Source organism: Grammomys surdaster, unplaced genomic scaffold (assembly GCF_004785775.1).
Source record: "Grammomys surdaster isolate TR1022 unplaced genomic scaffold, NIH_TR_1.0 185, whole genome shotgun sequence".
In the NCBI taxonomy this organism is placed as follows: domain Eukaryota; kingdom Metazoa; phylum Chordata; class Mammalia; order Rodentia; family Muridae; genus Grammomys; species Grammomys surdaster.
Genome location: NW_021604630.1, coordinates 7,523,444 through 7,535,691, shown reverse-complemented (window position 1 = coordinate 7,535,691; position 12,248 = coordinate 7,523,444). Strand labels below are relative to the sequence as shown.

The window sequence follows — 12,248 nt, the reverse complement described above, 5'->3', positions numbered from 1 at the left end:
CCCTAAACTCATGAACATAGAAGCAACTCTTAATGGACTTAGTAGGTTATATATACATATATGTGTATATATGTGCAATGCTAATTATAAACAAGTCATTATAAACAAGTCAATTTGAAAGTGAGGGAGAGGAAGAAGTTAGGGGGCAGAGAAAGATGGGTGGAAATCATGTCAATGCAGTGTATTTGTGCGTGAAATTCTAGAAAAAGTAATTCATTTAAAAAATGAAATAGTTTTTGTTTATACCTAGAGCAGAGCCTTAGTCAGAGAAACTTTTTTGCAGTGGATTAACAATCACTAGGGAGGTATAACTGGTCGAAACTACTGAGAATAAAAGGCCAGGTACTAGGCCATAAATGGGACATCTTTGTGAAATACTGCCTTCTAGACACGGCATTGCTGTCACCACCGCTGGGGTTACCTAGAGTATACCTGCAAAAGATCAAGTCAGTCACAATCCCTGGAAGAGGGACAGATTATCGCCAGGCTCCGTGCCTTACAAAGGAGCTATTTACAACTGAGAATGTCCCACTGACAGTGTTCCTAGGTACCAGTGTATGCTCCCTCGCCCAGGCACTCATGAGCAGCACTAACGGGATTTAGTGTGTTCTAATATATGTTTATTGTCCAGACTCAATATTAGGGCTGTTGCTTTGTCTTACTGCATCCTTTTTTGTCCTGTTTAGCTGCTGTCTCTTGGAGGCATGCTCTTTTCTGAAGAGGAAATGGAGGGGGAGTAGATCTGTAGGAGAGGGGAGCTGAAGGGGGGGATAAGAGGAGTAGAGGGAGGAGAAACTGGTTGGGATGTATTGTATAAGAGAAGATTCTATTTTCAATTCTTAAAAAACCGACAAAGGAGAAGTGGACATTGCAGGGACACTGGGAGGGGTGGGGGAGAACCATATCCATCATGGCATATTTGAAGTTCTCAAAAAAAATGTTAAGAATTTCCTGACATATTGAGATTTGAGACACACATGAAAGCACTGAGCATTTGATTTACACATTTATGTAAAGTGCAGCTACTGTGTTATCCTGTCAAAGGTATAAATCCTTCGGCAGACCATTTCTGAGGATTCAGAAAGAAATCCGCTTCAGTCAGCATACAGTTTAAGGCCTGACAACAAAAGCCCCTTTTCAAACACTTACTGTGTTGATGTGATTAAATAAAATAATAGACAATGCCCTTCTTTCCCAATACTATGTAAAAATACATACGCTCCTTCTTCCAAAGAATACATTGCATCTGAAAACCACACATCTACGCCGGTTTATTCCCACGTTAGTAAAAAGCCCCTATGAAGTTAACCATCTTAAATTTGGAAGAATAATTTTAAAAGTTACATCTTCAGAGGCCAGCTCAACCACTTCTTCTTAAGATACAAATTCAAGGCCCAGGGAGGTTAAGAGATTTGTCTATGATCACGTTTATTCCGTGACAGATGTGGGATTGAGGAGAAACTCTCCACAGACAGGTCTTGCCACCAGCAAGGTGACCCGACTGCTCATAAAGAACGTGCTGCTTTCAATCCTCATTTCTCACAGGCTGGCTGCCGCAGCTGGAGAACAATGGCTTGTTTTCCCACAGAAAGAACAGAGAAGCCAACACAACCATTATCAAAAGGCTTTGGTGTGGGCCAGAAGTCTCCTTACCATCTACTGGAATGAAAACCAGTGTGGTGATTTCTCCTTGTTTTCAGAGAGCTCCAACAGGGAACCAGATGATACAGCTTTCCTCGCAGCCTTGGAATCTAGGAAACGTTCCTCAGCAGCCTACCTGCCTACCATGACAGGCTGTATCCATCATTCTAAGAGCAATTGGCTTCAAATCAGAGGAGAGCCCCAGGGATTCACATCCCACAACTTGATCAAAACTAATGGCTGTTTGCCATGAAACAGACTATTTTTTCCTCTCCCACCTCCGTAGTATAAGAAACAATGAGTAACATCTCACTGACAGAAAAACCAGGAGAAGTTACGTCTTTATAGAAAATTCTCCTTCAGAGGGAAACAAGGGGAGGGCACAGGTGAAGCGAATATAAGCAAGGCTAGTGATGTGGCTTGCGGGTGTGGAAAGGAAGGAAGACACACACGTGTCCCAGTCCTTTGGACTGGAGGAGCAGAGGTGCTTGACAGACCTTTTCTTCCTCACCCACCTCCCCGAGAACAACAGATGGAGTCTCTCACTGCCAAGTTCTAATGTAGTTCATTCAGCCTCAAGACACTGGGCTTGCCAAGGACCAATGAGCTGCTAACAGGGAGGTGAGTATCACACCCTCACAGCTAAATGTGTAGCAAGGAAAATGCAGGACCTTAGGTCGGTTTCCACAGAAGACAGCCAGTACCAGGGTCCAAATGCATAGCCTGAAGGCAACCGATGTCCATTTTTAAAAGTCTACTGTTTTTTCAGTATAAAAATACAGAAGCAACCCCTAGAAGTAATTCACAGCTACCACTTGCCAGGGCTCTTTGTGACAATTGCTACAGTTACTTCCTATCCTAAAGGACACTCAATGGGATACCCATCATCTTCAGTTATTAAGGCCACCAAGAGAATTGCGCTTACTCTGTCAGTCTAGTGCCTTTTCAAATCAGTCCTTAAACACTAGAGCCCAAAACTCTTCAGATGAAAAGTTTTGATTCCTATCCACCAGCCACCTCAGTGCCTGGGCTTCTTTCTTAGACTGCTGAAAGCTGGGTAGCCACAGCTCTCGCAACGATCTCCCACGTAGGGCCGGAGAAGCTGGAGATGAGAAGGAGAACAAGGTAGGCTCTGGGCAATGCAGGTGACTAACGTCCGCCTTCCATTGTCTGGGTGGTAAGCCCTGCATGGAGAGAAGGAGAAAAAGATTTAAGATATATGAGAAGGAAATGCAGTCCCCATGTTCCTGCTGCTCAACCAAAGGACACGGCATACTTTCATAAAGCAAAGACTTTCCCCCGTAGTCTCAGCACTTACACGGTTGAAGTGTCACGGGGGAAAGTATCAACATTTATTGGGGCTATTCTACGCACTGGACACTCCATTAGGCGTCTGAGACAGTCTCACTTAAATTTTCCTGGCAATCACATGAAATAAATACGACCACCATATTTTACAGAGGTGGGAAGTCGAATCCTAAGTACTGTCCCAAAACAATATATCAGCACACCTAAGACTCAGCCTAGTTCTCTCTAGAGTCTGCTTCCCCACTCCTGTTTATTGCCCTATTTAATTACTTTTCTCCTCTATGCCAACGCCCATATCCTCCTTTGAATAGAAAAGCTTTGTCCCGTGAGAATACAGCTCTTGAGATTTTGATGGAATGTTAGTTACTTTTTTATTGCTGTGACACAACACCATGTTGAAGGCTATTTATGCTTTTAATAAGTATTCAATTAGATTTACAGTTTCAGAAGATTAAAGTCTTTGATAAGGCATGGCAACAGGAACAGCTGAGAACTCACATCCTCTTCCACAAGTAAGAGGCAGAGAGGACACACTGGGAATGGTGTGAGTCTTTTCACACCCGAAAACCTGACCCCAGTGACACACCTCCTGAAATAAGGCCACACCTCCTAATCCTTCCCAACAAGTTCCACCAATTGGGGACCAAGTGATCATATGCTTTCCCCTTCCCACATTTCCCCACAAACCCAGGAAACTTCATGCTCTTTCTTTTTCTCAGAAACACACACACACACACAAATAATAAAAATAAACAGATTCTGAAGGACTCAGTTATCTTTAAGGGGCTGGTGACTGGGAGTTTGAGAGTTCATACTCCAATGAGTATATGGACAACCCAAATTGGACTTGATGTATTTCTTTTCTTTTAGGGGTGAGGGCACAGGGGTGGGAGGCTGGACCTTGGAGTAAAGGGAAGCAATGTAATCAGGGTGTTTTATATGAAATTCCCAAGTAATCAGTAAAAATATTACATTAGGAAAGAAACTAAATGGAACCTGATTTGTGTTGGCCAACTACTTCTGGGCATGGGATCTGCCCTGGAGTATGGCTAACATACCTAGCATCACTCAGTTAAAAGAAACTGACTTTCTAGAGTCCAGCAGCTATCAATTGGCTGGAAAAAGGCTGGAGAAACACAATAAAGCTTCTCTAAACTTTCTAGAGTCCAGCAGCTATCAATTGGCTATCAAATGGCTGGAGAAACACAATAAAGCTTCTCTAAAATGAAACATGCCTGTAATTCAATAATTAGTAGCTATGTACAGTAATGTTTTAGTGTTGCCAAATATAGAGTGGCTTTAAGAGAAGCTAGGTAAAGGGTATACAGAAATCAGCTGTTCATTGTAACTCTTCCATTAATAAAATTTGTTCAAGATAAACATTTTTAAAGGCAATGGCAAAATGCTTTAAAATTCCCAGGAAAACTGATGTTTTCATAGTTTCTACTTGGCTAAGGTATGTCATAAACACTAGAGTAGAACGAAGATACTCCACACACTTGTCAGTTGAATGAAGACAGGAAGAACCAAGCAAGAGACACCCTTTCTATTTTAGATTACATCTCATTTATCTGTTAAAGGGGGGGGATGTGTCATGGAATTCATACAAAAGCCAGAGGACAACTTGCTGATACTTTCCTTCTGTCATGTGGGTTCCAGAGGTGAAACTCAGGTTATTAGGTGTAAAAGTATCTTTTTACACCAAGCCATCTCGATGGCTAACGATACACCCTCTAAGACCTTCATAATGCTGTGACCCTCATATTGACCCCAAGGATAAAATTATTTTTGTTGCTACTTCATAACTGTAATTTTGCTACTGTTATGAACTGTAATGCAAGTATATGACATGTGACGCCCCCAAAGGTGTCAGGACCCACCAGTTGAGAACCACTGCTCTAAGATACACCCTCAGTGACCTATGTCCTTCACCTACGCTCCATTGTCCTGATCCTATCACTTTACAATGGTTTGTTAAGGTTTGACTCCGTAAATGGCTTAGGCTATTGGTCATATTAAGAGCCCTCCTGATCTAACCATGTCTGGAAATGTCCTCACAAACACACCCAGGTGTGCCTGACTGATTTCCTCTGCATCTCAGGACTGCCAGGTTGACAGTCAAGACTGATCATGAGTACATGAACTCTTCAAAGAAGACGTAAGCAATCGGCAAAAACTAACAGTGAGAATTCCAGAGAAAAAGTCATCCAACAATAAAAAATTACTGTAAGTTGTTATGCTGCCTTTGTGACAACCAGCCCCTCTTCCACTTCCCTAATTCTTGGCCTACCATTATAATACCACAAGACATTTCTGAACACAGAGAAACAAATTGCAGACTCTGAAGAAATGCTCAGACTTAATATCTGGGAGATGCAATAGCAATACAAAGTTCAAAAGACCAGAAGTAGATTCAAAATTGGGATTGCTTTTCCCAGCTATTGTGCTAGAGTACACTTGGGATTGTTTGACCAGGCACTGTGTTGCGGCACACTTGGGATTGCTTTGGCCAAGCATTGTGTTGGGGTACACTTGAGTTGCTTTGACGAGGCACTGTGTTGGGGTACACTTGGGGTTGCTTTGACGAGGCACTGTGTTGGGGTATACTTGGGGTTGCTTTGGCCAAGCATTGTGTTGGCGTACACCTGACATAGCTTTGACAAGGCATTATGTTGGAGTACACCTAGGCCCTCTTTAGCCAGGAATTGTATTGGAGTACACCTGGAGTAGGAGCTACTAGATGCTGTTAAAGAGATGCCAAGGTGATAACCACAGACACTGGTGTTCAAGTTCCCAGCAGTGGAAGAACCAGTGGCACGTAGCTAAGAATGGACCACAAAAGGGAATCATGGGAGGCATGCAAAACACCACACAACTGTTGAACCTGATGAAGATTAAACTAAGCTATCTTTAAAAACTAATGAAATCACCCACACTGGAAACGTGCTAAAGACAACCTGCACAATTTGAATCATCAGCCAGCTAGTAACTGTACTGGCCACATAGCTTTGGGGGTCTTCCTCAACTATGGCCTTGCACAGATGTTTATATGAGGCCGTCAGTAATGAGAGCAATTTTCTACCACTCAAGAGAAGGGTCCACTGAATGGTGTAGTGTTAAATTTCATCTGAGGGTGACACTATAGAGAAAAGAAACATATGAAATGCACTGCTTCCAATCTAAGGTTCTACCAGAAAATATTTCACAACCTGATCTGAAGTGTGTTTGATGAAACAATCATGGCATTTTTAGAAATAACTAAGTTTCTGCATCTCCTTCCAGTTGTGGACTTGAGTAGAAAAACTAGCTGTTTCTAAAGCGTGATTTTAAAAGATTCTGCTTCCAAAGAGAATGGAGTTCCTCAGCTAACAAAGAGTAAAGATTCTGCGAGTCCTAAGATTTTTTAACTTTTCCACAGTCTGTTCGGGAACTGAATTGCAAAGAGTAAGAACAGTCTCCCAGGAAAGACAGACGCATGAACTGTAACTCTGGGCATTAAGCAGGAAAGAGGTAGCTCCCACACAAAGAAGTAACAAGAAATCAGCCAAATTTTTCCACAGATTCCTAAAGGTCAAGAATGATCTACTTTATCAGTGTGCTTGGAGGCCCAAGTACAAATGAAATTCAAATGTTCTTCTCTATGGGCTTCCATTAAACACCCTAGAAGGAACATAAAGGTGGAACAGATTACACAAAGGGTCTCCCTCTTTGGTACAGTATAAGAGTGGTGGACATTCAAGATCCCAGATTCTTTTCTCATAAAGAAAACCATCTTGAGCTACTAAGGAAATAGAAGAAAATCCTTCTATCCCTGGATCTACTTTCATGCAAGGAAAAAAAATCATCTTTCTAATGGTTGAGGGAAACCTAGAAACAATTTTGGGACTAGCAGACTACAATGCTATTAAAGGTCATCTGCCAGTAGTGAGGGACACTGAATTCTCACACCCAAACCATGAAGAAATACAATGTTTAAATTCTCCTGTACATGAACCCCAGTAGAGGAATAAGAACACTAACTCACCCACAAAATTTTCAACCCAAAATTTGTCCTGTCTAAAAGAAATGCAGGGACAAAGATGGATCAGAGACTGAAGGAACGGCCAATCAATAGCCAGCTCAACTTGAAACCCATCCCATGAGCGAACATTAACCCTTGACATTACTTACGACACTCTGTTATGCTTGCAGACAGGAGCTTAACATAACTGACCTCTGAGAGACTCTAGCCAGCAGGTGACTAAAACAGACGCAGATACCCATAGCCAAACACTAGACAGAGACTGGAGACTCTTATGAAAGAGTTGGGAGAGGGACTAAAGGCCCTGAAGAAGATAAGAACCCCAATGGAGGACCAACAGAGTCAACTAACCTGGACCTCTGGGAGCTCTCAGAGACCGAGCCACCAACCAAAGAAAACAGAAGGGCTTGAACGAGGCCCCCAGCACATATGTAACAGACATTAAGCTCAGTCTCCATGTGGGCCCCCCAATGACTGGAAAGGATGCTCTCCCTAAAGCTGTAGCCTGACTGTGGAATCTATTCCCCAACAGGGCTGCCTTGTCTGGCCCCAATGAGAGAGGATGTGCCTATCCTGGTAGAGAATGAATATGCCATGATGAGTGGAAAAGAAAAGGGGGACCCCATCCTCTCAGAGGAGATGGGGGATGGGAGAAGGATCTCCGTGGGGGAGGGCAGGGAGAAGACAATGTTTTATGTTAATTAATTAGTTAAATTCTCTTGTACAGTTGGATCAGAAAGATCCACATCCTTGTGTAGTATTCATCACTCTAGTCCCTCCAAAGTCATCCAAACTATATAAAATACTGGTGAACATTTAAGAAGCATTATGACTTCAAGATATGCTCATTAGCTAACTCTTAACAGCTAGTATCTGTAGTTTGTGCAGGCAGTAGATATTGGATAAAAGTTTGTTCACACAAGAATAAGAGCTAAAGGCTGGGGAGAGGGCTCAGTGAGCAAATGTATGTGCCATGAAGACCTGAGTTAGAATCCCAGAAGCCATGGAAAGCTGGGGGACATGGTAGCATACATTCTGTGACCTCAATGCAGCTGAGGTGAGATGGGAAGCCAAGGTGGGATGCCCCAGAAGCTCACAGGTGGTTAGTGTGATGTGTACAGTGGTACCACCAAACAAGAGGTCCTGTTTCAAATATGGTAGAAGGCAAGGACCAACCTAAGGTTGTCATTTGACCAACACAGCTACTCCGTGGCACACATGACATGTACAAAAATGTGCATACACACAAACACACAAACACACACATATATATGTACACACAAACATACACGCACATTCAAAAAAAGAATTAAGCAATTCATTGTCTCCTAGCAAGTGTCCTGTTGATGACGCAGTCATGATGAGGGTACTTACTTAGTGCCAGCAGCTTTATCCTGCCAGGGCATTCTGAAATGTGACTACAACTCCATTTAATTCTATCTTTTGCTACTAGACTGTGCATTCTCTTGGTGGTTAATGGAGTCACTGTTAACAGCTGGTGTCCTTGGCACTGTGGCCGTTATACTGAAAAGTTTCTCCAATAACGAGGATGGCCCTTTGGATGATTCTAGTAGAATCTGTACTGTAAATATTCATGTTCCTCATCGGAGACTTTCTCCTTCACAGAGCCCATCAAAGCATATTTCCATAATTATTCAATGCTGTCTGTTCAAATTGCAAGCATTATGACAAAGGCAATGTCTTTTATTGACGGCTGTTTTCTAAGTCAGTCAGTCCAGAATGAGGGAACTGCCTTAAGAAAATAGTTTTAGAGCATTTTTTTTCAGTAAATAAAATGGAGATGTTCAAGTAAAACAGCAGTAGCTGGACACACATTTTAATTCCATTCTCTCCTGAATGCCCCCACAAGATGAAAATCAGACGTTTTGTATTATGATATAGATTCATAAAGAAAAAATTAATACAATGAAGAAAACAGTAACCAAAATTTACAGATTGTCAAGTTAATAGATGGGCGGCAAATGATTCAGCTGACCAGAGAAAACCCAAGTCCAACAAGGAGCAAATGCACCAAAATACTCAGGAGCTTGGTGACAGATGAAATCTCTGGACGTGGCCATAAACATGGGTATGACAGCAAAGCTAAAGCTACCTGTTGACTGGATAAGAAGCAGCTTGAGTCCCCATGTCATTGTTCTGCATACAGAAAAATGATGCTCCCCACTCATGGGGGAAAAACACCCACTTTCAGAGAGTTTGAGGAGTGGGACTTGATTTTCTTAATAATGAGTTGCATCACACTTTATTGACTTTGCAGGCAGGACAGGGAGGGATGTGCACACAGAAGTTATTAGAGAGCCACCCTGAAAGTCAATCCTCTCCCTCCATCATGTGTATCCTCGGGCTTAAACTTGAGTTGTCAGCCTTAACATCAGGCACCATTAGTTACTGAGCCATCTCACTGGCCCAACAGGAAGACTTTAGATTCCCGGGATTAAGGGGGAGTAGGCTTAGATGAGGATAAGAACATTGTATGACAGTGGATACCGCCTTATGATTCAGATATGAAATATGTCCCCAAAACGCTTATGTATTCAAAACTTGACATTCAGCTGTTGGTCCTGTTCTGGGAGGTTCTGGGACTTTAGGATACAGGATGTAACTGGGTGACAAGGTCACCGAGGGGTTCCTCTCCCTCTCCTCCCTACACACCTGCCTTTATCTTCCACTTCTATTCTGTCCTGAAGTGAATAACTGACCACATACCTGCTGCCACAGTGTTCTCCTGTTAATATTTTAAAAAAGAAAAAAAATAGACAAGCTCAAGAACTGTTGACTGAAAGTTCTGAAACCATAAGGTAAAACAGCCTTTGTCTTACACTGTCTGCACTAGGGATTTGTCACAGTGATGTGACTGACATACATCACATGTACCCCTCCAGTTCAGCTCTCTCTTGTTGCAACGGAACAGGGCTGGGACCAAATGCAAACCTAACCTCCCTCTGTGTGACTCTCCCTTCCTACCCGCAAAGTTAACTTCTGAAGTCACGAACCGCCTCATAACCATATCCCAACCCAATACAGGGAAGGAGTTGGACTCTGTGGGACACTCTTTCTTTAACCAGAGGGACAGTATGTTTCTCAGTGAATAAGGAGGAAGGTGTAGGTAGGCAATGAAGTTCATAGAAAAGCCCTGTCACGTCTTCATATCTGCCGCGCTTCCTTCCTCTCTGGGATTGTATACTTTTCTCTCTTCTCCTCTCTGGGATTGGACTCCCTAATAAAACAAAGTCCTAAAGGCTCTGTTTCCATGTTTGTTTTCTGTGGAGACCAGGCTAAGTGGTCCTATGGAGTATTCTTTACCCAATGAGAGTAAATGTTCCCTCCACTGGAAAATCCCGAACATTAATTAATAAAGGTAGCACCTACCCATCACCAGCTCTGACAAGGACAGCCTGCTGGAACTTCGAGAATACTCTAGCAGACCTGACCAGGCTGTGTTGGCAAGAACTAGGGAAGCATATGGAGCCCATCGTGAGGTGTGTGGGCTGAGGTGAGAGGTGACATAGAATAGCTTTCACGGACCTGGAGGGACACACTCATGAAACCCAATGCTGTAACAAGAATAACTGAAGCTGTTTCTTGTGACAGGTTGAATGTGTCCTTGGAACTCGAACGTGATGACAACCTACTGTAAATAGAGATGTCAAAGCTTCCTTGGCATAATATTGAACAGGGTGGTCCAAGAGTTATAGGAGCTAGAAGGGCAAGGATAGGTTTTTAACCCCATGAATATGATCCCTGTGATAGAAGACGTTCCCTTATGACATCTATTTAGAAAGCACTGGTGAGGGCTAGACTGTGTGTTTTTTTAACTGGACACAGGATCCATAATGTTGCATTTAAATTATATTAAATACATAATAGGACTTTTTGCAACTGTAATTCCATTTCTCCCTTACCTTTCATCCCTGTAAGCCCTCTCATACACTCCTCCCTGGACTTCAAATATATGTCCTCTTTTTTTTTCAGTTGTCATTGCATGCTTGCATACATATGTGTCCATATGTATATGTGTGTGTATACACACACACACACACACACACACACACACACACACACACACAACCTGTTCAGCCCGCTCAGCTGCCATGCAGGCCCAAACCAAATCCAGGGTTCTGAGTTGGCCTATCCCAAAATCTATACCATCTGTGAACTGACAGGACATGTGAGCTCCTGCTGAGTCAGGGCTGCAGGATCTCCATGACACAGGGCAGCAACAGGATGACCTGAAGGAATCCTGGTGAGGATACAGTATTGATGGTGTCACAGAAGCCAGTGATCTTGGGCCAGAATGATTCTTCACTGCAATGAACATTTGCAAGTGAAAATGTGTAGGCAGAGGGACACACTATGGGATACACTGTAGCATACTACAGCTTCCATGATGAGATTGTTTTTATGCTTTGTTGTTGTTGTTGTTGTTGTTGTTTATTTGCTTGCTTGTGTTTTATTGGGAGGGGGTGCTGTATGGTTGCAAGGGCTCAGGATGAATATGAGAGGATGGGGAGACGGGAGGGACTGGGGTCCATGATGTAAAACTCACAAACTACCAATAAAAAGTTTAAATATATACATATATGAAACCTGTTCAGCCTATACAACGATGCTTGTATGTATGTTTTCAGAGCTGACCATTTGGAACTGGACAACCAATTGATGCACTCTTCCCTGGGAATACCGCCTCTTCTGCTCCCAGCTTTCTTTGTTTGTCTATAGTTCTTGTAGGGTTGACAGAGTTGTGGAGCCCAGCGCCAAGAGATATATGTACACTAAACACTCCCTCACCTAAGGCTTATTGTAACATCTCAAAAAAGAAGGGGCAAAAAGACTGTCAGAGCCAGAGAACCAGGGAGTTTGCCCTGAGTCTCCTGGTAATATCAGAAGCTACACCCATAAAGTCTCAGCAACATGAACAAGGGTGATACCAATGGACTTGCCAAAGTGAACAGGCTTACAAAAGCCTGTGAGGCTACCTACACTACAGAATACCAAACCTACACTATACATTTTAAAACTATATCATTGTATATATTTATTGTACCTGGTCCTGAATTACATAAAGATAGTTTATATAAGAATATATGTGACATTGTACAAAGTCTCCCTCATACCGCTCTACTCTTCCCTCTAAGACCTCCAACTTCCAATAAGTCCCTCTGTGTCCTTGGCCAGTTTTGTTTCTCCTTTTATATCATATGTTCACATGTGGTTTTAGGAATCTGTATAAAATAATGGAACTATGTATTTGAAACAT

The 12,248-nt window shown here is 42.6% G+C and overlaps 1 protein-coding gene across 2 annotated transcripts in view; it reads right to left on the bottom strand.

Moving 5' to 3' along the window:
* Window positions 1-978: 978 nt before the first annotated feature.
* Window positions 979-12,248, bottom strand: part of Fut10 (fucosyltransferase 10) — a 65,006-nt gene continuing 53,736 nt past the window's right edge. For both annotated transcript variants that reach the window (XM_028768201.1, XM_028768200.1), the window contains exon 5: window positions 979-2,825. In XM_028768201.1, the coding sequence (XP_028624034.1) occupies window positions 2,592-2,825 (234 nt within the window). In that variant the 3' untranslated portion in view covers window positions 979-2,591. The remainder of the gene's footprint in view (window positions 2,826-12,248) is intronic.